We start from the raw sequence: 27,645 nt of genomic DNA, 5'->3' as shown, positions 1-27,645 counted from the left end.
CCTCCCAGGGCCTGGCGCTGGCCTGCGCCGTTGGCCACCTTCCCATCTGGCAGCACCGCACCCCCCAGGGCTCCCGGGCGAAGGCGGAGAGGCCGGTGGGGGCGGGGCGGGTCCACGGGCGCCTGCGCTGCGGGCGGCGGCCGCGGGGGGCGCTGCGGGGGGCCGCGCTTAAAGCCCGGGGCGCGGGCGCGCGCGCTCAGAGGGAGCCGGGCCGCCGTGGCCACCGTGGCCGAGCTGGCTGCGTCCCCGTCCCCGCCTCCCGCCTCCCGGTCGCCCGCCTCCCGGACCCCGCCTCCCGGTCCCGGTCCCGGTCCCCGTCTCCCGCCCCCGCCCCCCGGTCCCCGTCTCCGGTCCCGGTCCCGGTCCCGGTCCCGGTCCCCGCCTCCCGCCCCGTCCCGGTCCCGGTCCCGGTGCCTCGCCCCGCCCCTGAGCGCGGCGCCCGGAGCGCGGCCATGGGGAAGGCGCAGTCCAGGCTGGGTGAGACGCGGGCGCGGCGGGCGGCGGGCGGGCGCGGCCACTCCCCGGCGCCCCCATCCCCAGCGCGCCCGCCGGCCGCGGCCCCCGCAGCCCCGCAGCGGAGAGAGAGCCCCGAAGGTGAGCGCGCGGGGCGGCGGCCGGACCCGAGCGCAGAGCCTGGCGCGTCCGCGCTGGAGCCCGCGGCTGGTGGGGACGACGCGCGGGGTCCCCGGGAGTGCATAGGTGCCCCCCCGCCCCCCGACCGGCCTGAGCCCTGAGCCCTGAGCCCTGAGCCCTGAGCCCCGCGCTGGGGCACGCGGAGCTGGGGTGGGCGCCCGGGGCTGACGGCGCGTCTCCTTCCCCCGCGGTACCGTTTCCCGCGCGTCCGCTCGCGGGGCGGCAGGGGACAGCTCCGTGGTGCCCGCGTTCGCGAGCGGCTGCAAAGGCACGGAGGAGGCCGAGCGAAGCACCAGCGGCAAGCAGGTAGGCTTGTGGGGGCAGAGGCTGCGGCGGGGGCGGGTGGGGGGGCGGGGTAGGGGGTGACCCCTGGCCCGAGAGAGAGGCAGCTGGACCCAGAGCCTGTCCCTCCCCAGCCTCTGAGTCTGAGCTGGGGTCTTGTGGCACCAAGCCTCAGTATCCCATTGGAGGTGGGGGGCGGCTTGGCCCTGTGTTAGGATTGCGCGCTTGCGCTGTGAAGGTGGCTGGGGTTTGAGGCCACCACGCCTCCCATCCGCGAGCTGGGTGACCGCTGGCCTGCAGGGGGGCTCCAGATGGAATGGCTGAGGGTCCCAGACCGCAGGACCAGGTTGACCCTGAGAGTGGGTTTGAAAGTCTAGAAGGAGAGAACTGCCCCAGCCTGGGGTACCAGGGGGACCTGGGGTAAACTAGATGGGCACATATTGGCCAAGCAGGACAAGGTGGTGCTTGCACAGTGTTGGCTGGATCCCTGTTGGTGGCCACACCAGATGGCTGAGACCTCCAGGGGCCTGAAGTCCCCCACAGGCAGAGCACACCAGCACATGGGGATGTCAGCCCCCTCTTAGGAAGGACCTTTTCCTGGCCGGTTGGTAAAGAGAAATCTAAGTTTGTTTGCAAACGCTTGTGCAGCGTTCTGAGGAGGGGCTCAGATAGGCCCTGAGATGAGCACATGCGAGAGTGGCAGCTCCAGCTCTCTGGGGGTGATGTTTTTGTGCACATCAGAAAGGCAGGAAATACTTTTTAAGGCATTTTCTGGGTACATTGTTGTAACATTGGATGGACATGTGCTCCCTGCGCCCGGGGACCAGGGCAGGAAGGCCCAGAGAGCAGCGGGGGGCCGGCTCTGCATCTTCTCAGCCTGTTCCCTTTGCCTGAGGGAGGGAGGGAGGGGCCCGTAAGGCTGGGTCTCTTTGTGATCAGTCACCTGTGTGCACTCACATCGGGCTCAGGCCTGGGGTCCTTCTGGGTGCCTGGCAGGGGGCCTGGCACTGTCCTCTCAGTCCTTAGAGGTGTCTGGGTAAGTGTGCTCATTTGTTCAGAACGTGGCAGTGACTCTTCAGGGGTCCCCCCCACCAGCAGGCCTGTGAGAGCCTGGAGCTGGGGCCCTGAGGGTCTTTCAGGCGGACAGATGCCACACTCTTGGAGCATTTCTAAGAGTGCTGAGGGGTGTGGCTTGGGTTGTTCTCTTACTATTTTGTCCTCTCCTGTGGCCTGCATGTTCATATTGCTCCAAAACCCGTCTATTGAAACCTAGCCCCTTAGGTGACGGTGTCAGGAGGCAGGGGCTCCGGGAGGTGCTCAGGGCACCAGGATGGAGCGCTGATGGCAGGGTCAAGGCCCCTACGAGAGGCCCCAGAGAGGTAGGTTCCTGTCCCCTCTGCCATCTGAAAATCAGAAAGGGGCCTCACCAGACATGGGATCTGCCCTCGCCTGGACCTTGGGCTTCTAGCCTCCAAACTGCGAGAACTAAATACATTTCTTAGCCGCCCAGCCTGTGCCATCAGGGTGCTTTTAACACCAACGTACAGAAGAGCAAACTCTCAGAACAGGATGTCCTTGCGTTATACACACTTTGGTTTTAGGACAGCAGCATGGCTTTTACTCCTTCATTCGGCTGTGGGGTGTGAGCCTTTGGCCAGGTTCGCCTCCTGCTGGCAGAGGTGCACAGGGTCCCTGCTGCCACCACGTCACTGAGCTACCCTGGGGTAGTTCTACCCACCTCCACCACACACCCCTGCTCCTGGTTCTGCCCCTGGAAATTGCTCGGTCAGGGACACTGGGCGGTCTGGTCCTATGTCCCTCCTGCTTCTATCCCAGAGTTCTGCAGCCTTCTCTCTGTGTGGTGCCCAGAAGTGTGTCACGGCCCCTGTCCCCCCAGGTGGTGCCCAGGGGAGGCCAGCCTGGGACGTGCAGCACACCCGGTGGGGTGGGGGCCATGCTCCTTTTCTGAAGTCCACTCTGTGTTTCCATGCACACTGTGTCCCCTGTGTTGCACAAGAACTATGGCTGATGACCTTGTGGAACTTAAGTGTGTGTCCACGTGCTGTCGCCTGTTCTCCTCTTCCCCCAAAACAAAGGAACTGAGGTTGGTTTTGCCAGTGATGCTGCTCCCGGTGCCTGGTTGGTTCTCGTCTGACACACTCGTAGGTATTAGTGTTTTCTAGGCAGGTGGACTGGCTGCTTCTAGGTCTAGAATACAATCCAAGAGTCTGCCTCATGGACTCTGAGAAATGCTGCTGTTTGATCTTGGCAGAATCTAATCGCTTGCCCGCTTTTGGCCAGGGCTGTGCCAGGGGATGTGGGTGCTGGCGGGTTCAGCACGAGGTTCTAGGGATGGGGAGCAGCTGAGGTCATGCATGAAAACCACAAGGAATGAGGGCAGCAAGGTCGTGGTCACAGGGGAGACAGCCAGTGGTCAGCAGGGTCGTGGTCACAGATGGGAACAACCTCGGGGCAACAGCGGGGTCATGGTCATGGTCATGGTCATGGTCACAGCGGGGACAGCCAGTGATCAGCAGGGTCGTGGTCACAGGTGGGAACAGCCTCAGAGCAGCAGTGTTGTGGTCATGGTGGGCATAGCCAGTGGTCAGCAGGATTGTGGTCACGGGGGGGAACAGCCAGTGGTCAGCAGGGTCGTGGTCACAGCAGGGACAGCCTCATGATTGCAGGGGGGACAGCCAGTTCCTGTTGGAACTGTTCCCTAGGGATGTGAAAGGTGTGACCTGTGACCCTGATCGTCTTGGTCTGCAGGGATGCCTGTATGTATGTATGTGTATGTGTGTGTGTGTGCACGCGCTGAGCCCAAGAGGGGCCAGCCAGCACTGTGGGGTCCCTGTGTCCCCAGATCTGGCCTGACACCACCATAAGGGTTTGGGTCGTGTTTCCTGGAGGAAGCTGGACCATCCTCTTACATATGCACCAGGCCCCAGGACACTTGATGGTTCATCTTCCTCGAGCTGATCAATAGCTGATCAATAGCTGATCGATGCAAGCACATGCTGGAAATGCCTTAGAACCAAATATTCTAAGATAATCCTATAGAAGAGCCACCTGGGGCACCTGTGCTGGTCACCTGGGGCTGCTGTAACCAGGTACCACACGCCACACAGACATTCCTTCTGCCCTGTTCTAGAGCCCCAACATCCACAATCAAGGTGTCCACAGGGCTGTGCTCCCCTGACGGCTCCAGAGGATGGTGCTCCCTGGTCTCCCCAGCAGGGCAGCAGGCGCCCCTGCCCGATGTCAGCCTGGGTCTGCACGTGGCCTCTTCCCGTGTCTGTGTGTCCCCTCCTCCTGACAAGGACACAGGCCACTGGCTGGGATCAGCCCAAACCCAGCACCACAGTGTCCTAACCAATCACTGGGCACAGACTCCATTTCCAAATAAGGTCTCATTCGGAGTTTCTGGGGGGCATGGGCTGGGGGGGCACTGTCTGGCCCTACATGTCACCCACGGATATGCAGAGGCAGGATGCACCCTTTGGACGTCGTGTGGCCTCACAGGGATTAGCCGTCGTGGGCAGGGCTCTCTGTCGAGCATGCGGTGGCACCATGCATCCGCGGAGGCCCCCATTCGGAGCACCCGAGAACCGCCACCCTGGGTGACAACGGGAGCAGCTGATCCCAGAATGCAGCTATAGGCTCGCTCTGCTCTGGAGGGTGGGCGCCGCGAAGCTCGGCAAGCACACGGGCCTCTGGTGTCCAGAGGAGCTCTCGGCTGAGTGGAGCACCAGGGTTGTGCTCCCCGAGGCCCCCTGGTCAGCTTGCGTGTTCTCCCGCCGCCAGCTGGGAGGGAGGGCGGCTGGCAGGGGCTCCGCCCAGGGAGTCTGTTAGAAGCAGGACTGCGACTCAGTCACCCGCACCTGTGACAGCTGGAACGTGCTCAGGCTGCTTTCCGGGCACTGACTTACGTTGCTCAACTAGAGGAGCATCATGAGTGCACTGCGGACCCCAGAAACCCCTGGGCCCACAGATTCTGAGGGGTTGCCTGTGCGCACCAGCACCCCCAGGGTTCCGGTCTTCCACCCAGACCCCCCTCCCTGCAGGACACCCGCCCGCCCCCACGTCAGCATTGGGCCCTCGTCCTCTGCCTGTCCCACCCATCCTGTGCCTGGGGGACCCATCAACTCGAGCTCTTTGCAGTGGGCCAGAATCGGCCATTTCCACCCCTGTCCACTGCGACCCACTCCCCATGCCCTTCCCTCCTGCCAGTCCTCCCCCACGCTCCTCCCCCACCAGAGGTGAGGGGGCCTTTGGGACACAGAGGTGATGCCAGCACCTCCTCAGTGACAGTCTGGGAGACTGACACCTCTCACCTGGCCACCTCTGAACCTGCTCAGTGGCCCCCACTCTGCTCCTGCCTCCTTCCTGGTCCTGCCCCAGGTTCTTGGCATGTGCCACCCTCTGCCTGGAAGCCCATCCCCACAGCTCAGCTCACTGCCTCCCCTCCTTCAGGTGTCCATTCACACTTCACCTCTCTGGAGGCTTTTAAGACCCTGGCCTGGAACCTGCGGGCCCTCTCCGCTCATTTCCCTCCCAGGTGCTGGGCTGGTGCTCCCCAGATACACACCATGGGCTCTCGTGGACTCAGTTCTGCCTCATTTGTGCAACTTGACCCCAGGTGCCCCTGCACGATGCCTGGTGTGTGGGGTCACCCTGTGCGTCCGCGTCATTGAATTTCCACTCGAGGAGAGAGCCTCCCTCCTTTGCCCTCTGCTCCAGATGCGCCCCTGTGTATGACAGCGAGCTGTTCAACAGAGTGCTGGCTGTCATCAGGACCCTCACCAGGGGCTGCCTCTGCTGAGAAGCCTGGGCGACACTGGGTGCAGGGCCCGGTGGGGACCCCACACCCTTTCTCCCAGGCTCCCCGCTTCTGTGCTCGCTGGAATCGGCTCAGGCGGCAGGCAGCCTGGCCACAGCCGGAACAGGAAGGATTTGTTTTCCTTTGGTTCAGCAGCGTCTTCCAAGGAAAGCGTAACTAGTTTTGAGCTCTAGAATCTGAGGCAGGAACAAGCAGGGTGTGGTTTAACCCAGAAACTGAACCTGGAGATCACGTTAGCACGGCCATGCGGCATCTGGATGATGGGCATTCAGAGCATGGCCAGGAGGCTGCTCTGCCCGGCCCTCAGCCTGGGGAAGGTGAGGCTGTGCCCACTGCGGTGGCCGGCCCTCCCTAGGCCTCCGCCTTCCTGTAACCAGGGGTCTCAGGTCCCAAGTCCTGTCCCTCTGGGACTTGTCCTCTTGCAGAGGCTCAGGGGCAGGAGAGGCCCCGTGTGGCTCCCTCTACCTTCTCCCTCTCTCCTCCTGACCCTCCAAGGACAAGTCTATCCTTCCCTGTGGGCCAGGGCCTGGCTGGGGGAGGGGGGACAGGCCCTCCTCCTGGCACCTCCACACTGTTCCTCCCACTGAAGCTCCTCCCTGCAGGCTCTGGTCTGCAGCCGCCCTTGAAGGTGGCCTGTTCCTTGCCTCCCCTGCTCCCCACCCCCACCTGCTGCCTCCGCCCACTCCCTGCCCCCCATCTCCACCCCAACCTGCTCCCACCCCCTTTTCTCCCCACCCCCTCTTTTCCCCACCCCGCCTCCCCTCTTCTCCACTCCCCCCTTCTCCCCTCCCCGCCTCACCCACCTGCCCCCACCTGCTGTGCAGACAGCCTCAGTGCCTATGGTAGGCCAGCCCAGGTGTGTCATGGGAAGGTTTCAGGTGGCACTGACCTCTCTGCTGACCCGGAGTGCTGCCCATAAGCTAACACATGGCACATTCTGGCACATTCTTTGCCTCCTGCAGGTAAGGTCAGGATTTCATGCTCAGTGTCCGGGAGCAGGATCGTGCCCACGGTTCCATCCTGGGCACCTGGCCTGTCTGACCAGCACCCTGTCCCCAGTGCCTGTCCACTCCTTAGGGCATCAGTGTGCCTCACATGACCCAGGAGTGTCTGTACAGCTGCCCACTGGTCTTGTCCACCAGGGTGATGCCAGGATTAAACTCCTGAGCTGTCTTCCCTACCCTACGTCCACGCCTCTGTCTGCCCAGGACAACTCTGCATGGCTCGGCATTTCCGCCAGCTGCTCAGACCATCCGAGGTTGAGAACCTCTTGTCCTTGGCCAGGCCATGCACATCCCCACCAGTGCCGGCTTCTCACGGAGCCTCTGCCCCTTTGCTGCCCGTGGCCAGGTGAGCATCCTGCACCTGGAGCTGCCCTGCTCCCCCCATCGACCCCCACCCCCTGACTTCCCCCTTCCTGGTGTCCTGCTCTGTGGGTTTCATGTGTCACTTCCGGCCCACCCTGCCCGTGAATGTCTGACCTGTCGGGGCCTCTGGACAGTCTCCCCACCTGTTCCAAAGCCCTGCTCTCCCACCTGCCCATGTAATCCATCTCCCCAGTACCCCCAAGCTGTGCCCCTCGGCCCAGCTGGAGCTGGGTTTCTGAGGTCCCACAGGCCCTGTGTTCCTCCCCGGGTACCTTCTGCATACCTGCCCACTCTGCACCCTCCAGACCTGGGGGCCCCTCCTGGATGGACTGGATCCTCCTCCACCCATGCTGGGCCTGCTCAGACCTGCTCCTTCTCTGCACTTGGCCACAAGCCCCCATGGGCAGGCTGGACTGCAGAACCTTCTGGGGCCCTCCTGCACTACAGAGCCTTGCCCACAGGGTACAGAGTGACCCTGTCTGCTCTGGGGGTGCTTCAGGCTTGGCCTTCATTTGCCCAGGAATCCTGGAGCCTGGCTTTCCAGATATAGAGTAGGCTTTCCAGAAGCATCTTAATACAGCTACACTTGTTTTGATAAATTCTTTGGAAATGGGGTGAACACTGGCAGCCAGCCCCACACGAGCTCCGGATAAAAGCTGCTCTGCAGGCTTCCTGTGCGGAGTCTCGAGGTCAGAGGGTAACTGCCCCCTTCCTCGCTCCTTGTAGGGAGGCGGCTGAAAGCTGTCTCTGCGAGGTGGGGCCCTGACCAGCCAGTCGGTACCCATCCTCAGCCTGCACCTCCCTTGTCCTTTAGTGGAACCGTTCGAGGGCCTCCTAAGGAGGGCGGCATTCCAGAAGGCCGCCAGCAGTCACAGGTCTGTCTGTCTGCGAACCGACAGAGAAGTGGGAGCATGGTTCTGCGCGCTGCCCCGTGGGGACCAGGGCGTGCCCAGAGGAGGCAGCGTGTCCCTCGTTAACGTCCTGCACACCTTGGTAGCTCTACAGGGCACAGTGGGCTCTCTGGCCATCTGCTTTGCTTGTTTGCCTGCGAAAGCCTCTTCCCTCGGTGGCAGACGGGTTTGAGCCTCTGCCCCCGGGGCCACCCCCACGGCTCTCCTGACGGGCGGAGCATGGGGCTGCCCAGTGGACACCCATCCCCCTTTGGCCGCCCATGTACCAGCCCTCCTGTGAGCACCTGGGGTCCCTCCTGGCCTCTGCCTGGCTCAGGTTTTAGAGCCTGTACCACAGCGTGACTTGAAAACCCCAAACGGAAGGTGCCCAGGATGCCCACAGCGGCAGGAGGAGCGTGTGGCCAGGCGCCTGCCTCCCGGGTGTCCAGGGAAGGTGCCAGGGCCGGGACAGCCACCTGCAGAGCACACCGAGGTCCATGTGCCACAACAGCAGTGGCCGTCCACTCGTAGCCACACAGCAGGTCAGACATCAGGCCTCCGATGTGGAAGCACCTGGGGCTCACTCAGTGTGGCCAGGGGCTGGGCCAGAGGAGCTCGCCGAGGCCATTGCAGGGTGCTGTCCTATGGGCTACAGTCCAGCTGGCTGTCCCTGTGGCCCCCACAGGGCTGAGGCCTCAGGTTCCCCATCTGTGGGTGGGAATATGGGGCCGGATACTGTCGAGTAGGCTGGGCATGGTCTCTATCCGCACTGCCCACAGGGTCGCTGCTGGCCACGTTGGTGCTTGAAATGTGGCTGATGCAGCAGATAAATGGATTTATAATGTGGTTCCATTTTCATAACTTCAAATGTAAAAAGTGACGTGTGGCCGTGGCTGCCAGGTGGTCAGCACAGCTCCAGGAGGCTCCATCTGGAGGGTCGCAAGCCCCTGTGTCTGCTTCCTCTGCAACTGGAGTCGGAGAAGGTGGTTTTCATGTACTTCAAGGAATCATCTACCAAATCAGTGCAGAGTGTGTTGCAGGGGCTGCAAACCCCTGCTCATCTCTGAGTTTGCTGGACACTGGGCTCTTCCGATGTAAGAGGCAAATCCGATCATTAGCGCTGGTGTTTCTGTAGTTTATCTCTTGGAGGCGGACGACATGTTCTCGGAGTGTGAATGTGGAAATAGGGAGGCACACCATTGGAATGATGCACAGCGTGCCTCCTGGGATGAGGAAACGCTTCACTGAGCGTGAACGTGGTTGGGAGGCCCAGGCCGCCCTCTCCCCAGCCAGGATCATGCGTTGCCTTTCACAGCGCAGGGGAGAAGGCCTTCCTTGGTGGTCCTGTCCTGGGAGAAATCCAGCTCATGCCACGTTAAAGTCGTGGGGACGCTGGATCACAGCCCACGGTGGATTCCACTCGAGGGAACATGGACAGAATCTTGATCAGTCGACGTTTTGGTGTCTCGGCTCTTTCCAGACCCTCGTGTAAAAATGTCCCTCGTAGGGCAGAGTGCCTGAGCCTGTGGACGAGAACCGATGTCACCCAGGCCTAGACTCCACAGGCATCGGCTCTGAGGGCCACCCATGCCTGAAAACCAATGCAGGAGGAGATTAATCTGGCCGAGATGCAGGGACCGGGTCTGCCCTCCACCTTGCACAGCATGTGTGACACAGCGATGCTCAGACAGCAGGCAGTGTGGGCGGGGATCCCTGAGAGGCTGAAGCAACTTTAAGTTCCCAGGCCACTGGAGAGCGGGTGTCTGTGCAGGGGTCCCTGCAGGTCCCCAGTGGGGGCTGATCTGCACGTGGGTGAGAAGTTGGGAAGGGGCCGCTGAAATGCGTGGACACCCCAATTCCTGGGGTCCGGACAGTGTGGGGGCTTAGTCCCCCCTAGGGCTGACCCAGCCCCACCCTAACGAAGCTTAAAAGGGACCTCCATCCAAAACAATGCACGCGTAACAAAACACAACGCTGTCTGTAAAGAAACGGCCCAAACCACACACGGTGGAAATGTCCAGCACAAGTGAAACTGTCCAGGCACATGCACAGCGGAGAGAGCATGACCCATACCCTGAAGAAAATCCACCAATACAAGCAGATTGAGCCACGACGGGATGGGCATAGCACACAGAGGTGCTAAAACGGGTTATAGACATACCTGCGTGCCCAAGAGGACAAGAAGATCGTAGAAAACGTAAATGCAAGTTCTAGACATGGAAGCACAGCATCAGAGTGAGCAGCGGTGATGGGGCTGCTGGCAGGTGGATGCAGCAGGAGAAGAGATGAGGCACCTGGGAGCCAGGGCAGTGCACATGGCCCAGGATGGAGCACAGAGGGCAGAGGGGCCTGACGGTGCCATATGCACAGGGCTCCCCGACTGCAGGACCCCCAGCCCCAGGAGGGGCGCAAGCAGGTACTTGAGGAAACGTGGCCCCAAATCAAAAATTTGATAAAAACTCTAAACCACAGGCCCAGGACACTCCATGCATTCCAAGCAAATAGAGAAAACTGTGTCAGGTTGTATGCACGACAGTCAAATTGCTGAAAGTCCGTGATAAGGAGAAAGGTTTTAAGGCAGCCAGAGAAAAAAGATTTCTTTTTTATTTGAGAGAGAGAAAGAGAACACACAAGCAGGGAGGAGAAGGAGAAGCAGGCTCCCCACTGAGCAGGGAGCCCGACATGGGGCTCGACCCCAGGACCCCAGGATCACGACCTGAGCCGAAGGCAGATACCTCTCCGAGTGAGCCTCTCAGGCGCCCAGAAAAAAATATGTTTAAATCTCGTGGCAGGAGAGCAGGACCGGAGGGAGCTGAAGCTTGCCCTCCTGACATGCATTCATGGGACAGGGACCTATTGGCGGCTGCCAGCATAATCAGGACAACTCCTCAGCCTCCTTTCCCCTTCCCTGGGAAGGAAACCAAGGCACAGCAGGGGTAGGGGATTTGCCTGGAGCCATACAGCCCAGACCCGACGGGCAGGCGGACCGTGCAGAGCTTGTGCTCCACCCAGCAGGCCTGCCTACCCTACCACACAGGTCACTCTTGGGTTGGGGAGGCAGCAGGCCCCCGGGTGAGCGCCTGCAGTGCCAGGGGCACACCCGGGAAGCCAGGTGGGGTCAGCCCCAGGTCAGAAGGCAGTGTGGCCAGGCCTCCTGCGAGATCCGTGTGTATTCACCCTGGGAGCCACTGTGCCTGTCATCCCCTGACGGCCAGGATAGGCTGCAGGCCTGTGTGTCCTGAACTCGGGGCTCATTTGGGCACCTACAATTTCTTTTTTAAGTCGAGATCCTTGCCTAAGGAAGACCTATGCGCGTTTCCTCCAGATGTGAGAGGGGCAGGAGGGCGCCCGTGCCCCGTTGAGCTCAGGAGCTCTGGCAACAACCACAGAGCCAGGTAGGGGGCATCCACCACGTGACAACCTGATGCCAGGAAGGTGCTTTCAAAGGCAGAAATGGTGCCTGTCAGGTTTGCCAGAGTAGCTCGGTCCCCGGGGTCCCGGTGCTGTGACCTGATCCCAGTGCTTCAGCATTTCCAGCCTGTGTTTCTCTGCTCAGCGCTTGCACTGCGTGGTAACATATGGAGCCTCCTAAGTTAAAATAAACAAAACCCCCCAAAATGAACTTAAAATGCACGGGTTCTTTTCCAACTTTGGAATTAGGCTTCCTCTGAGTGGAAACATAAGGGTTTAATACAAATGAAAGGAAAAGCAAGTCCGGGGGTTCCCACGGGAGAGTCGGAGGGAGGGGAGCTGGATTCGGTCTGCCCTTGACACCTGGTGCTTTCAACCTCGTCTGCACAGGACGGGGCGGGCAGGCGGGGTTCCCGTGTGGCCTCTGTGGCCCCTGTGGCCAGGAAGCTCAGAGGACAGCAGCAGGATTTGCAAGGCCGGTTACCCGTGATTTTCCTTCTTCTGTGGAATTATGAGTCATTAACTCTGAAGAGCCAAACAGCAGCAGGCACGTCTGGGAGAAGAAAACCAAGTCGGCAGATTAGCTGCTTCTCTGACAGTTAGTGCTAAACAGAAAACAGAATTCCAGTGTGCTGAGAACGGAAGTCACTGAAGACATTTTTGGCATATTTATGGTCCCATCTCAATTGTTTGAGGTAGAATATGTGTATCTGTGTGTGTGTGCCTGCATATGCATGTGTGTACATGTGTACTATGTACGCCTGCATGTGCATGTGTGCAACTGTGTGCAGTGTGTACCTGCATACGCATGTATGTATTGTGCTGTGTGCATAGTGTGTGCATGTGCCTACCTGTGTGCCTATGTGTATGTGGATGAGTTACAGTCACACACGTGTATATACTCACATGCATGTGTCATCTGTGCTGAAACACCCCACCCCCCGGCTCCCACCCCAGCAGCCAGATGTTCTTCTGAATGAGGTCTGGACCTGGAGGGGCGTGGATGCCCAGCAACAAGCATGCAGTTTGGGGCTCGCGTCCTTATAGGTTTTGTGTCTTTCGGCGTGGCTCACATGCACCACAAGTACCTGTCCCCAGGCTTGGGGGAGAGTTCTGGCCCCCAGGTGTCTGCAGTCGGCTTCTAACTGATAGCTGTGATGACGCCTTAGGTGGAGTATCCCACCTCGGGCTGCCTGAGTCCACCCCTGGTGATGCACTCATTACCGTGCAGTTGGGTGGCCGCTGGGCTGAGTCTCCCACAGCATCTCCCGGGTGCGGGTTTCCAGCCGTTCCTGCTGCGGGCTGGACAGCCATCCTCCAGCCCTCGTTGGGGTCTTTAGGGACTCTCTCGGGGGTCTGGGCATTTGGGGGAGAAGGGTGCTGTTAATCCCCACAGACCAGGGTAGGTGGGGTATGTAATATATCCCATATCTTAATAAAACAAGCAAAATTATGGCAAACTGTTGGGGATGAGACAAAGGGAGAGCCAGAATCGTTTTTGGTGCCTGGCCTCATTCGGGAAGTAGGTTCCAGCAGAGCGCTGGCACGTGAGCACAGACTTATTTATTTCAGGAGACCCTTTGATCCAAATTACTGCATTTCTAGACATAAATCCCAAATTTGGTGATTACAAAGTCTGATTAAACAGTCCTAACCAAGAAGTACTGATGGACAAAATCTGGAAAGGCCCCTTTCGGATCTTGAGGACTTGTAATTTTGGAAGAAAGAACCGGAAACCATGTGCGCTGGTGCGGGAAGCCGGCGGCCGCCTCCCCGGGAAGCTGTGGCCTCAGGGGCCGATCCCCGCCGCCACCTCCGGAGTCCAGCGGCCTCGGCGGGGCCTCCGGGCTCAGCACTCGCGTTGGCGTCGTCAAGCCCGTGGAACTGCTTGTCACATCTGAAACTGTTTAGCCGTGGAAGCAGCGCAGCGCACTTCAAAGCCGCCGCTGCTGCTCCAGATTCCAGACGTGCTGGCGGGTCGCCTGAGTCAGGCTCCGTCCCCCCAGGGTGACCGGGCAGAAAGCAGACCTCTGCCTCCCTTTCAGGTGTTTCTTGTCACAACAGGCCCTGCGAGGAGCCCAACTCCGTGGCCTTAGAAGCCTGGGGGCAGCTGCTCCCCAAACCTCCCATCTGATGGCATTCGAAAGCACCTCGATTCCTGGCAGGCAGGAGGGGCTTCTTTTCATTGGAGGCTTAGAGGCCGTGGCCCCATGGCCGGGCTCCCATCCCCTCCCTACCTGCAGCCTCCCCCTTCCCTCAGTCCTGGTCCACTCTGGGGCCCTACACTCCTGACCCTTGACCCTGACACCTATCCTCACTCCTCTGGGGGACCCTGGGCCTGCCCTCTGCCTCTCCTCATGTGGCCCAGTCCTACATGCTGACCCCAAACTCCCCAGCTCTCACCCTATGTCTGGCACCCGACAACCCAAGCAATAGCCCAAATACTCCCCAGACTGCCCCAAAGTGGCCTTGGCAACCTGCTGTGGAAGCCTCCTGGTGCCCTGGGGGACCCCCCACTCTGGACCTCTTCCCTGCAGCCCTCAGCCTCCTCTCTGAGGCCCACACACCCTCACTGCCCGGCCACCACCTGGCCACCCAGCAGCACCTGGGGCTGCGACCGCTGAGCTGTCCTGGGGGCTCCTGGCACCACAGCCCTTTGCCTCTGGGAGTTCCCAGGCCGCTTGGGGGCTGCTGCCTGCAGAAGCGGGAGGGTAGGTGGTTGTGAGGGCTCCCGGCCCTCAGCCACCCTGAAGGCCCGTCCCTGCAGAGCCACCTGCTCCACCTGTCGGGTCAGAAACTGGGCCAGGCCAGGCCATGGAGAGGCGCTCTATGAACCGGGGGCACCATCTTCCCACTGCATGGGGACATGGGGCCAACAGCTCCTCCGGGTGACATCTGTGTTAAAGGTCCATCTCAGGCCACCCTCCCCTAAGGGTCTGGGGAGCCCCAGTGGCTGTCACTTCAAGAGCAGTTCTGGAAAATACCAGCAACACACCTGCCTGGGTGGTTCCCCTGCTCCCCCACCCCGAGCTCCCTCCTTCTCCTCCTACCCCCACCTGTCCTCCTCCCCTCCCACCCCCTCCTCTCTCCTCTCTGCTGGACTCCCTACCCCACCTCCAGCCCACCTCCCCTTGAGGGCCTTGCATGCAAGGAACAGGCCAGTATTTCCAGGAGGCTCTAGGTCAGGAGGGGACCACTCTGCATGTTTTAATGCAAATGAAGGGGCAGTTCACAGCAGCGAGCAAGGGTGGCTCCTGTGAGGTAGAGGGAGGGTCACCCGTGCCAGCAGCCCAGCCCTCCATGGGGACAACAGGATGTCCTCGGATCCTTGCTCTTGCTCCTCTGGACTCACACAGGGCCACTTTCTGGGCGGGAGTGAACACTGGCCCCGTAGAACACAGATTTCTTGGGCAAACCTGCAGAGTCCTCTTGGAGTTTCAAAGCAGACACACAGCCACCACCTCCAGCCCATCTGTCCCCAATCCCATGAACCTGGCTTTGAGGCAGGAGCTGTGTCTCTCTTGCTCATGTGGCCTTGTGTTTGCAGCAGACCCATCCGGGTGCACTCTATGGAGAGCAGGTGAGAGCAGGTTCGGAAGCCAGCGCTTTAACAGGTCGAGAAGGAAGGCGCGAGAGATGCAGCGACCCGGCCTGGCCTCACTTTCCTGGGGCCTCTCCAAGAGTCCGGAGATGGATTTCCAAGGAAAACAGACAACCCTTAAAACCAGGAGTGTTTGCTAAATCACAGATGCACCGACTTCTCCAGGAGTGTAGGAACATTGAAATTTGAAGAGCAGGCTCCTTCTGGAGAGGCTGTTTGCATCACGAAACGGTTCTCCTCCCAATAACCCTCCCACCCCCCACACTGTGGCCTTAACCAGGAGCTGGTCCCCTCACACTGCAGCCGATGGCCCAGCACTGCCACGGTTCCAGTGGCGTGGGGGTCTCCCAGGGGCGGGGCCATGGCATGAGGTCCCTGGGAGCCTGTGGCTGGACCTCCTGGCTGAAACTTTCAGGGGAAGCCAGGAGCAGAGATTTTCCTTCCAAACTCCCAACACCTCTGCACCCACGGGCAGCTGAGGCGGCAGCTGGCAGGCTCACCAGGACCAGTCTAGGTGGGGGCCACCTGCTGGGGGGAACCAGGACTTCAGGTCTGTATGGAGGCTTAGGGCAGAGTCTCAGCAGGAGATGTGGATGGTGGCCTCTTCTGAGAGGTGAGAGGGACAGGGACCAGGGATGGGGATGGCACCCTGGGGACTGGCAGCCGAGGCCACGGCCACCGAACCGTGACTCGTAAAGCAGGAGCTGAGCAAGTAAAGCATCAGAGTGGACCCTGCCCCTGTTCCTGGCTGTGAGTGGGTGTGGCCGGGTGTGCTGAGCCACCAGAAGTCCCACGCAGTGGCAGCGGGGACAGAGCCACCCCTTATCTGCAGGAGGCAGGGGCTCCTCTGGGGAGGGGGCATCCCCGCAGGCAGGGGGGCGGCAGGCCAGGCCTAGTGGTAGGTTTGATGCGACCCAATTACAGCTCTCGGCCCCGTTTAGCCAGAGTAGCACAGCTGAAAGGGCGTTTCTGTGTGACCAGGAGTCGCCGGTTGCGGGGACGTGCTCCAGCTCTGGGTCTTGTGCCCCATAGTACCCTGGGCACAGCATGGTCACAAGGCAGGCCCTGGGGCTCTGGCCACTCTGCCCGTGACTTTAGCTCCTTCGTGCAGAGTTGCCGTGCACACGTGGGCCTCATCCTTAGGTCTGAGGGCATTAGGTCCTGCTCTTCTTTATACTTCTGCGATTGTGGTGGACATGCAGAGTGCTCAGTTGTGGCAGAAGCATCTAGAATCCTGCTGGTTCTGAGCACTGACCATTAGCCTGGCAGGGGACCCTGCGGGATGCGTGGAGCAGGGTAGTCAGAGCCTGGGGACCTTTCGCCAGGCTGCTTCCCTGTCCACACAGCTGGGGCCCCTGGAGAAAGTGATGGGGGCTCCCTCGCACCTGGCCCCAGACCCCCCAGCCTGGGCCTCAGCTGACCACCGTCTGCAACATGATTTCTGTCCCTGTGTTCTACTGACATAATCCTGCGGTGTCCCGTCCTTCCCAGAGGAGGCCACCCTGCGTGGGCCATGGCCTGAGACTCCAGGCACCACCCCGCTGAGGGACCTGAGAGCACGCGGCAGGGGTGGTGGAGGCAGAACCACCGCACGGCACCTCGTTTGTTTTCTGTGTGCCCAGCACTCTGGCGGGCCCCTATGATGCCCGGTGATCTCCTGTAGCCCTTGTGATCCCCTGTGATCCCCCATGGTCTCCTGTGGTCCTCTGTGGCCCCTGTGGTCCCCTGTGATCTCCCATGGCCCCCTCTGGTCCCCGTGGTCCCCCATGGTGTCTTGCAATCCCCTGTGGTCCCCCGTGGTCCCCTGTGATACCCTGTGGTCTCCTGTGATTCTGTGGTCTCCTGTGATCCCCTGTGCTCTCCCGTGGTCCCCTGTGATCCCCTGTGGTCTACCGTGGTCTCCTGTGATCCCCTATGGTTCTCTGTGGCCCCCATGATCCCCTGTGATCCCCTATGGTCTCCTGTGATTGCCTATGATCCCCTGTGGTCTCCTTTGGTCCTCCATGGCCCCACTGGTCCCCTGTGATCCCCTGTGGTCCCGCATGGTTCCCTGTGATCCCTTGTGGTCTCCCATAGTCTCCTGTGATTCTGTGGTCTCCTGTGATCCTGTGGTCCCCCGTGGTCTACTGTGATCCCCTGTGGTCCCCTGTGATCCCCTGTGGTCCCCTGTGGTCTCCTGTGGTCACCTCTGATCCCCTGTGGTCCTGGGCCAGTGCAACCATGCCACCATGGGCTCCGGATGCTTTGGGTGAGCCATGAGGGGCAGGGAACGAGGCTGCTCTGTGGCTGTTTGTGGCCTTGTCTTCCCGCCATTGGCCCCTCAGCTACCCATGCCTGCCGAGGTGCCCTGGACAGCTTGTACACTTGACCTCCCCGTGAGAAGGCTTCTTATTCCGACTGTCTAGGGAGCAGAGGAGAGCTGGAGGGCGGGGGTAAGTCTGGCCCACATGCTGCCCACTGTGGCGCTGACCTCAGGCCCACTAGTGGAAGGGAGTGAGTCCCAGTCCCCTCCCACTGCCCATAGCCTGGGGTGGCAGTGGATCTGTCTGGAACCTTCCACCATCCCTTGCCAGGATCCTGACTGTGCTGTGGCAGTGGGATCCCCATTCCTCCCTGCCTGCTGCCTGTTAGGCCTGAGCAGCTAGGGTGTCAGGTGCCCTTGGGGGATGAGCCCCTGGGCTCCTTGCCAACCCGGGCTCCAGGCTGAGGTCTGCAGCCCAGGTGACTCCTGTTGGGGGAAACGGTTCTGTTGGGGCCAGGAAGACTCTAGTCACGTATCAGAGGGGCTGTGTCCATGCACAGCATGGCCCATGCTTCCTGCCCTGCACCAGGCTCAGAGCCAGAGACGCCGGGCAGCACGGGACGCCAGCTGCCTGCCAGCCACCGTGCGGAGTGCTCTGGTCCCCGGGGTGGCCATTTCCACGCCTTCCAGGCACCCTTTGGTTCAGGGAGGCTTCCCCGATGACATTCCCGCTTCTTTCTCCGTGTTGTTTACTCCTGTGAATCATCTGACACCGAGCGAACTTCCATCCTGCAGCTAAAGCACCCTTCTGACGTGCTGGGATCTGTTCCCACTTTGCCGTGACTGGTCCTGGGACAGACTAAGGTGGCCGAGGGGCTTCGGTGTGGCAGCCCCCCACCCTGTGCTTCCCCCCTGCAGCCTGTGCTTCCTGCGGGGGGCCCCAAGTGCAGCCAGCACTGTCCTGAGCCCAGGTTCCCCGCCAGAGGCTGGGGGCCTCAGGCAAAGGCCAGGCCACTCGTCCAGGGCACGCAGGGCTCCTTTGGCAGCAGCTGCCATGGACGTGGGGCTGATGGAGCCGGACAACACCTTGGGGGGCTGGGGTGCTATCTAAAATCTGAGGCTCAGTGGGGCGTGGACAGGTTGATGTTTCTGGGCCCAGAGCAGGTGACAGTCCGGGAGGCTGGAGTCCAGTCCTGGCGCCTGGGGCTCATGCCTGGTCTGCTCCACTGAGCCTCGTCTTACTACCCTGTCCTCCCATAGGAGCCGCCCAGCGGGGACCTGAAGGAGGGACCTTTCTGGGAGGACCAGTGCCCCTTAGAGGGTAAGCCCACCCCACCGAACCTCACCAAGTAGCTGTATTCAGAGCCCACGCCCGAAAGCTGCCCTCACAGCCACTGGGCCCATGATAACAGGGATGGCGTGCTGTGGCCTGTCCTGCCCAGCCCAGCCCCATTCTAGAGGCTGATGGCAGGTGCAGGTGAGCTACACATCCCAGCAGTAAAGGCAATTTGGTCTTCAAATACACTCGGGCATACATTTCTCCTGGGGCTCCTTACATGAATTAGGAGATTGGGGTTTGGACCTAGGGATCTGAGAAGCAGAGGATGGAGTCCGAGGGGCCCCTGACCTTTTATGTCTTTGGAGCACCCATGAGCCCATGTACACAGGTGGGACGGTCTGGCTTTGTAAAAAAGCCTCTTGGCGAGTGCACAGGTTGGGTCTGGGTCTGACGTCCCGACCCGAGTCCCCAGCACACCTCTGCACCTGTGGCAGAACAGATCCCACTGTGGAGTGCGATGGGCGGTCATCAGAACTGCGTCATTTGGGGTGCGAGTGGTGTGGGTACATGGAGGCTGACCAGGAGGGTGTGACCAGAGTGACCCTTGTAGCTGGGGCCCCAGGCCCTGAGCCCCTTACCCACTCTCACCAGTATGAGGGCTTATACGCAGCCACTGAGCTGGAACAGGCCTGAGCTCCTATCCCGGAGGATAAATGAGCCCAGCAACACCAATGCGTGTTGTCTCTCCATCCCCAGAGCCTGGGGACAAAGGGCTGTCCCGCGGACACTCAGCGCACAGACACGCCCCTGGGTCCTGGAGTCCGGGGAAGCTGGACCATGTGGGTCGGGGGCAGCAGGACGATGCAGTCGCCCTCCCAGAGGCCCCTCGGGTGGGGTCATCCTGGCCTGCCTTGCAGGGGCACCTCCTCCTCACCTGGGCGCCAGAGCTGCTGCTGCCCGGTGGATGGGGGGCAGGGGCAGGACTGCACACCTGGCCCCAGCTAACCCCAGTGGGGCCGCCCTCCCCTCTGACGGGGCCCTTCCTGCCGCCAGCTCTGAGGGTGCGATGGGGGGGGTCAGAGGCTGGCCAGGACTCCGGGGCTCCCTGGCCCCTGCACTGCACCCTTCTGCCCACGTCCTTGCCGGGCCCAGAAAAGATCCTCCCCAGCCCTGTCCCCCTGCAGTGGCGCTGCCCCCTGAGAAGGCCGAGGGCCGCGAAGGCACAGGACAGCTCTCCAGCTCGGGGGATGGAGACAGAGCCTCAGGCCACGAGGGCCCACGGGGGCTGGGCAGGAAGCCGCTGGACCTCAGTGTAGGTCTTTCCCCTCCCCCACCCCGTCCACATGTCCCCCTCTGTCCACGTGACCCCATCCATCCACGTGACTCCTCCGACCCATGTGACTCCCTCCGTCCCACATGCCCCCCTCCATCGTGCCCTCCTCTGTCCCATGTGTCCCCCTCTGTCCCACATGCCCACCTCTGTGCCCCCCAGGCGCTCCAGTGTGACGTGTCGGTGGAGGAGGACAACCGTCAGGAGTGGACGTTCACACTCTATGGCTTTGACCACAGTGGCAAGGCCACCAGGGAGGTGCTGTGACAGGCTGCCCACAGGGAAGGGCTCTGGAGGGAGGAGAGGCTGGGGCTCTCCCAGCAGGCAGGCGGGGAGGGCTAGGGGGGAGCAGCTGTCTGTGCTGCTTCCTGGAGGACCCCCCCCAAGTAACATCTGGGCTTCAGTCCCCAGGGCTGGGTAGTGGGGGCTCAGGGGGTGCCCCTGCGCTCCCCTCTGCTGGCCCCTGTGTGTGGGGTGACACAGTTCATCTGGTTGCTTAGTCTTCTGAACTCAGAATCGGTGTCAAATGTAAACTGTCCACGAGGTGTGATCCCAGGAACAGCAGAGCTGCCCCTGGGACAGCAAAGCCGCTGAGACGGCAGGGCTGGGGGGGGAAGGCCGCCCGCAGGCAGCGGAGCGCCCCTGCCTGGTCCACCTGTGTCGCTGATGTCACGGCCATGCTCAGGACATGTCCAGCCTGATGCACACCATCTACGAGGCCGTCGATGCCTCCATCAACCACTCCTCTGGCAGCAGCAAGACCCTCCGCGTGAAGCTGACCGTCAGCCCTGAGTCTTATGGCGGGAGAAAGGACAGCCCCCCCACAGGCCAGGGTGAGGGGCTGCCCTGCTCGGACACCCCGGAGACCCCTCATTAGACAGCAGCCCACCCGCCCCCAGGGGCAGCCCCTCCCGCACACCCTGTCCCCACCGTGCTCACTGTTCCTCCCTGTTCAGCTGTTGGCGCCCCATCCCTTCTGAGGGCAGCCATCAGGTGAGTGAGTGTGGGAGTGAACTGCTGTGGATGAGGGGAACGCCCTGCTGCCTCTTGCAGACCGGGAGCCCCCTCGCTGCAGGATGGAGGCTGAGCTCACCGAGGACCCCAGGGGAACCGACAAGAGGCCATCTGCACACACCAGGTGAGGGGCTGGGGTCTGGCTACATCCTCTGGCTTGTCCTCTGTGGGAGCAGCTGGCCCACCCCTTGTCGCCTGTAGGCCTCAGGGCTGTCCCTCAGGACAGAGCCACCAAGCCAGGCACCTAGGCGCAGAGGGCGGGATATGGCCGCAGCACCCAGGCCCTGCCCGCCAGCAGGGTGAGGGCACTGCCTTGGGGCCCCCCTGGCAGCTGGTGCTCGGTGTCTGAGAGGCAGGCAAGGTTTGAGGGCTGTGGTGGGTTGGCCTGGAGATGCACCCTCTGCCATGATCCAGCACCCTGGGGTTCCCATGGTCACCTGGAGGGTGCAGGGTGCTGACTGCTCTCGGCTGCAGGTTCTCATGCTGCAGCTCTCCGAGCTCTGCAGGTGTTCCCGACGGTGGTGCTGAAGTGTTGTTGGGGCCTCCGGGGTGGCTGGGGACCTTGCTGTCCTCGACAGCTTTATTCCTGCTCCCCTGTGGGGCAGTAAGTGCCCGTCAGGGCCCCTGCCCAGGACCCCGAGTCCACCCACAGCAGGCACCCCTTCGTCTCTGAGTGCCTGCTGTCCCTTGTGCGGGGGCGAGCACTTGGGCCCTCATCCCCGTGGTGCGTGCAGGAAGCCCAGTGCCGAACCCCACCCCTGCTGCGAGCGCGGCCCATACCGTGTGGACGAGAACACAGAGCGGAGAAACCACTACCTGGACCTGGCCGGGATAGAGAACTACACATCTAAGTTTGGACCTGGTAAGTCCTGGGGACTGGCCTGCACCCAGGCGGCGAGGCCCTGGGTACAGACGCCTCAGGAACAGGAGCCATCCCCAACCCCCCGGCCGAGTGTCGTGGGGGCCTTGTGACAGACCGCACTACAGCATTGTGTCCAGGGTGGGCACCCTGTTTAGGTGTGTGGGGGCGCATCTGCTCCACAGTGAGATAGATGTCCTTGGGCCTGCCACGGGTCTCACCTGGGCCCCAGGATTCCCCCACCCTGGGTCTCACCCACCCAGGGCCCCATGTCCACAGGGTCATCTTGTGGGTCTCACCCACCCGGGGTCCTGTGTCCGCAGGGTCCCCGCCGGTGCAGGCCAAGCAGGAGCACCCGGGCAAGGCCGCGTACCCCCAAAGCCGATCCCGTTCCCAGGAGTCGGATACGCACTCTGCATGGCACCGCAGGTCCCAGGTGCTGGCCGACCCCCCACTGCTGGCCTCAGAACCCACCGTCAGGGCCCTGGATGTGCAGCCCCGAATGAAGGGGCTAGAGAAGCCGCTCCTCAAGTCCCCCAAGGGCTCAGGGAGGCCGCCCGGGGCGCCCAGCGGGGGCAAGCCCGGGAGAGCCTTGGGCTACTACCTGCCGGCTGCCGCGCCCCAGGCCCCACAGGACGGCCACCACCCCCCGCCGCCCCCGCCGCAGCCCTACGGCCACAAGCGGTACCGGCAGAGGAGCAGGGAAGGCCACTCGCCGCTCAAGGCTGCGCTGGGCCAGCCGGTGGTGCTGGAGCACGAGCTGGTGCGGGACCTGCCGGCCGCGCTGGCAGGGGAGGGCTGTGCGGTGCCCACGGTCCAGCGCCACGAGCACCACCACCACCACGAGCACCACCACCACCACCACTACCACCACCATCACCCGTCCTAGGGTGTGCACGCGGCGCCGGGCGGGGGCCCCACTGAGGTGGTGCCGATGGACCCTGCCGGAAGGCCCCCTGCCCGTCCCCATCCCTCCCCGCCCGGTGCCCGCACGGATGTCGTGTCCAGAGAACACGTGGGATGTGCCACTGGCAGCTCAGTTACGAAGCTGTTTTCTATAGCCCTGGGAACTGTGCGTAAATATCGCTTCTGTTTGCTTCCACCCGAGGCCCCGTGGGGTTGGAGGGCTCCGCTCCGACGCGCGTGTGGGGCATATGGGGTGGTGAGGGTTCCTGGTCAGGCGGCCCTCCCTATAATTTATTCATTACAAAAGTCAGAAGGGGTGGGTGGGGGTAGCTGTCCCTCCTCATGCAGCCGCTAAGCACTGCCAGGCAGAAGGGGGGCAGCCATGCGGGACGGAGAGATGGCGGGAGGCGGTGGGGACAGGGGTGAGGCTGGACTGGGGTCTGCAGGAGGCAGCTTCTGGACTCGCGTGCCCCTGGTGTCCTCAGTGGACACGGACGTGGGCAGCAGGCAGGTGGACACGACACGACCAGGCTTTGGGGCAGTTCCCCTTTGGGAAAGCACAATTCCTCTGGGACGGGAGGCTGCCCCGGGGGTGCGGGCAGCGGTCCCCCGGCACGGGAAGCTACTGCACCTTTGTCCCCGAGGAGCAGGTGGGCTTCCTGGTGACCTGTGACTGTGCGGGTGATGTCATGTCCTGGGTGCTGTGCTCGTGTGGGGCATTGGTGGTGGAAGCGTGAGATCCCCCAGGCCGAATAAAAATACGTGCATTTTGGAACGTGTCACATCCTCTTTTAAAACAAGATTTTCAGAGAGATACACTCGTTCCACCTGTGTCAGCCAGCGTGTGGCCACCAGTGTGCAGAGCATCTGCCCTGCCGGTGGCCGGGGAGCGCGTCTGTGCTTGATCACACGCAGAGGAAACACACGCACACACGTGCACACACGCAGCTCCGTACTTATGGATGTCCCTCCCTCCCCCCCACACACACTTTACTAGTTAAAAACCTAAGCTCCAAACTCGGCTCATAATGAGACATTTGGCACCACATCCGGGGCCGTGTGGACCAAGGCTGACGTGGAGACAGTCGCTCTCTGGAAACCAGAATGTGTCTGGAGGCCCCAGGAAGCACCTGCCACTGCTCTTCCTGACATCCAGGGGCGTGCCTGCTTGAACAGTCTTGGGATTTCTAAGTATCTGGTGTCTCCCCCAGGGCCCCCACAGCACCCCCATACCTGAGAGACCTCCCACACCACCCCCTGCCCCTAGGAGACCCTCACAGCACCCCCTCATCCCCCAGGAGACCCCCACAGCACCCCCTGCCCTGGGGACCCCCACAGCACCCCTCACCCCCCGGGAGACCCCCACAGCACCCCCTGCCCTGCGGACCCCCACAGCACCCCTCACCCCAGAGGACCATTCTCTATTTTGTTTCCTCATTTCTGTCCAAAGCCTACATGTTTCTCTGCACTCGGGGACCTGGGTGTCCCCTCAGCACACTAGCCTCCCCCACACCTGCTGCCTGGATCGGCGTTCCTGTCTGCTCCTGGGCACCAACCCATTAGCTCCCTGGGGCCCTGACCTTGTCCTCGGTACCAGGAGGGTCAGCACACAGGCATGAACCAGCCACGAGTCTCAGCCCGGAAGTGTGTGTGTTCGAGAAGCCTCGCTCCAAGCAGAGCTCCTTCTGGCCTCATGTGACCTGCCGTCGAAGTGCCCACGGAGCCTGGAAGGGACAGGGGCCCTGAGGTCCAGGGGAAGTGAGAGGCCTGGGTGCAGCTGGGGAATGCAGGTGGCAGTCGGGTGGCCGTTGGGGGCGGGTGGAAGGGCCTAGAATGCCTGCTGGGAATCCCAGGAGGGGTGTGGGGCATTGGGTGGGGCTTTAGCTGGAGAGTTTGGGGAACAAGTCATGGTTTTGGATGTTGGGGTCTAGGAGCACCGGAGGAGGGAGTAGAGAGCCAGAGGCACCTGGGGAAGGTGAAGGCACCGCCCACGATGACCACTACATGCAAGACAGTCGCCTGGTCAGCCGGGGAGGGTGGGGAGGGCAGCACCAAACCCCAGCGGGGAGCTGGGGAGGCAGACGGCCCCTGGGCTTCTGCGGCTTCGTGGGCTGCGTGCTCCCATCAGACACTGGCAGCGCCCCTGTAGAGCGGAGGGTAGGACCCAGACAGGGCCGCAGCTGTCCGGGGAGGACAAACGCGGCAGGGCAGTCCCCCCCCAGTGCACCTCTCACCCCCAAGTCCCGGGGTCTCGGTGTGGTGCCGATTCCGGCAGGTCTGTGAACAGGCGTCCCTGACAAACTCCCCGGTGATCCTGAGCCACTGGTCCAGACCCACCCCACAGACTCGGCTCACCACGCCCGAGAGACCCTGCTGGACCCCAAGGCCCATCTCTGCGCCTCTGGCCGGGGAACTCCAGCGTTGGAGCTGGCGGCCACTGCTGACTCCTGGGGGGAGGGCGCGTGCTGAAGGAGGGCATGTACACCCAGAGTGGCTGGCGGGTGGCCCAGGGCAGCCCCGAGAGTCTGGGAGCAGCTTCCTGTGGAATCTACCGGAAAACTGCCCAAGAAGAAGAGCCAGGCACATGGAGGGTGGGAGACACTGCAGCAAAGAGGCTTGTTAGCCAGAGATGTACAGGGGTCTCTAAACCCCAGGTGCACTTGCGGCAGAGGAAGAACGTACCTAGAGTGGTGACACTGGGTGCCACAGGAGCTGGACCCAGGCCCTCCCAGAGTCCGGGAGGGGGCCCTTGTTCTAACTGGGAGCTCTGGATTTCGCCAGTCCTCCCCCACCACGCACCTTGCTGCATGCCACCGGGAGGGGCCTGAGCCCCACGGACCAGACAGACCCCAGCATGGGGTCCTGGTGGTGAGGCTCCTTCAGGTTATGTCCCCACCCACCCAGAAGCCAAGAGTCTGATCTGGTTAAGGAGCGTCTATACCACACCACCAACCAAACCGCCCGGCCCATATCATTGAGACCAGGAATGGGACCGGTGCCTCCGGGTGGCAGGGCGAGTCCTAGGGATAGAGGTACACTGACCGAACAGCCCAACTGTTAGGATGGCTGGCAGATGGCACCGAGTGAGGCTCCAGAAGCATCTTCAGATAACTTAGGATAAAGATTGGCAAAGCCTCTAGATATGAGGCCAACGTCCAAGAGCAGTTTTATTCCTGTAGTGCAGCCACTGGTTAGAAATTGATTTTTTAAAAACACTACAATGGTTCAGTTTGTGTCAACTGATCGGCTGAGGGAGCCCAGAGAGGTGGGGAGGCCTTACTCCCAGGTGAGTCTGTGCAGGTGTTCCAGGAAGAGCTGGCCTCTGACTCAGCACCTCACACGCACGTCCCCCTGCCCCGCATGTGCGTGGGCATCACCGGATCCACCCGGCCCAGAATGGAACAGAGGCAGAGGAAGAGCCAATTCCCTGTGTCTGGAGAACCCAAATACGGAGACCACTTACAACAGCACCCGAAAACACCACGTGCCTAGCTGTACAAGATCTCAACACAGACACTATGGACTTTGTCGGGAGCCATCTGGAAAGATCTAAATGGAGGGGTGTGGCCTGTGCGTGAGTGGGCCAAAGCGGGAGCTCCAAGCAGCCATCTGGTCCCGCTTGAGGTCTCGGCAGATTTCTGCACAGCGGTTGAACACTGGCTGACGTGTACGGACATGCACAAGGGTGAGGACAGGCACAGCCAGGGGCAGGTGCCAACCCTCACACCGCGGCCAGGGTAAGCAACTCGGTGCGCCAAGGTCAAAGCGAGTGACAGCGCAGGGCAGGAGGCCCGGACAAGCCTCTACAAACAGCCACTACATTTGTGATCGGGGAGGGGGCCTTCTTTTCCCAAATGGTGATGGGTCAAGTGGGTCCCCTGGAGAAACGGATGCCTGAACAACATCTCCATCCACCCCGGGTGCTGGCGGGCGGGAGCACACACTGGTCCCAGCACCCACTATTGCGGCGGGCATTGGCACGCCCTGTGACCTAGCAGCTCCCCTCCTGGGGATGCAAGGGAGGGGGGAGGCATGTGCCCTTGGGGACTCACATGGTGGGGCACCTTCAGGGATGGAGAGCCACACGGCACCTGCCACGCCTGCCTGGGCCGCTCCTGCAGGCAGATGACCTGTCGCCGGCAGGGCCCAAGCGTCTGAGCTGGAGGTGAGTGGGCCTCCCACACCCCCAACAAAGACAGAGAAACAGGACAACACTCAGCAGATGCTTCCCCAGGTGCAGTGGGAAGGGTGGTGCTGGGAGAACCACACCCCGGGTCTGGGCCCAGGCAGGGGGTGGAGCCCAGCCCAGCCCTGCAGGAGGAGGCGCGGGCCGATCTGGGGACCCTGAGCAGTGGCAGGGGATACCCTAGGGCAGTAACTTCATGGGCTCCACCAAGCCCAGAAGCTGAGGTGCAACCGTGTCCACCTGGGACTGCACCCCTTCCCTGCCCACCCACTGCGGGCCGCGCCAGGCGCTCGTTGTACCAGCCGCCTTCCCCCGCGCCCCCACATGGGCTCATCCACGTCCACTGCGCTCTCCTCCACCCTAGGTTCCCCCAACCTCCCCGGTTTCTCTCCCTCTGGGCACACAGGGCCTCCTTCCGCTGGGGATTGTTTTGCGAGTTACAGGAGCTTCTTTCCTCCTTTCTCTCGTTCTGGTCCCATATTTTTTGTTCTGATGGAAACTGCAGACAAGGCTGTGCAGAAACGGTCCCTCCTGCCCTCTGGTGGAGCCATGAGGGAGGGGCTGGGGTGGCCTGCACCTGCACCTGCCAGCCTGGGTGGGCGGGGTCACCAGAGGGCGGGGTCGCCCGCACCTGCCCAGCCCAGGTAGGCGGTGCAGGAGGGGCTGTAGGCTTCCACCTGGAACAAGCACCTGCTGGCAGCACTGGGGTCAACACCCACCTCTGCACAGTCTCTAGTCGCACTGACAGAGACTTGCCTTTCCTACCACGTTGGGTTGCTCTGGGGTCTCACACTTCCAGGCCCTC

The 27,645-nt window shown here is 61.9% G+C and overlaps 1 protein-coding gene across 1 annotated transcript; it reads left to right on the top strand.

Moving 5' to 3' along the window:
• The first annotated feature begins 437 nt into the window (after positions 1-437).
• Positions 438-23,429, top strand: NKD2 (NKD inhibitor of WNT signaling pathway 2). Its single transcript, XM_072807408.1, has 9 exons — positions 438-477; positions 860-939; positions 18,527-18,587; positions 19,730-19,857; positions 20,038-20,133; positions 20,561-20,708; positions 20,929-21,013; positions 21,624-21,751; positions 22,072-23,429. The coding sequence occupies exons 1-9, from the start codon at positions 453-455 to the stop codon at positions 22,635-22,637; spliced, it is 1,317 nt and encodes a 438-aa protein (XP_072663509.1). The 5' UTR covers positions 438-452; the 3' UTR covers positions 22,638-23,429.
• Positions 23,430-27,645: the final 4,216 nt, after the last annotated feature.

The sequence above is a fragment of the Canis lupus genome, chromosome 31 (assembly GCF_048164855.1).
Source record: "Canis lupus baileyi chromosome 31, mCanLup2.hap1, whole genome shotgun sequence".
NCBI lineage: Eukaryota > Metazoa > Chordata > Mammalia > Carnivora > Canidae > Canis > Canis lupus.
This window is presented reverse-complemented; position numbering and strand designations above follow the sequence as displayed.

Excerpts from the sequence above, each read along its gene's own strand:
- NKD2 (XM_072807408.1), top strand. The coding sequence starts at position 453 with ATGGGGAAGGCGCAGTCCAGGCTGG. Across the intron at positions 19,858-20,037 it reads GGAAGCCGCTGGACCTCAGT|GCGCTCCAGTGTGACGTGTC; the intron begins GTAGGTCTTTCC and ends TGTGCCCCCCAG. Across the intron at positions 21,014-21,623 it reads AGGCCATCTGCACACACCAG|GAAGCCCAGTGCCGAACCCC; the intron begins GTGAGGGGCTGG and ends TGGTGCGTGCAG.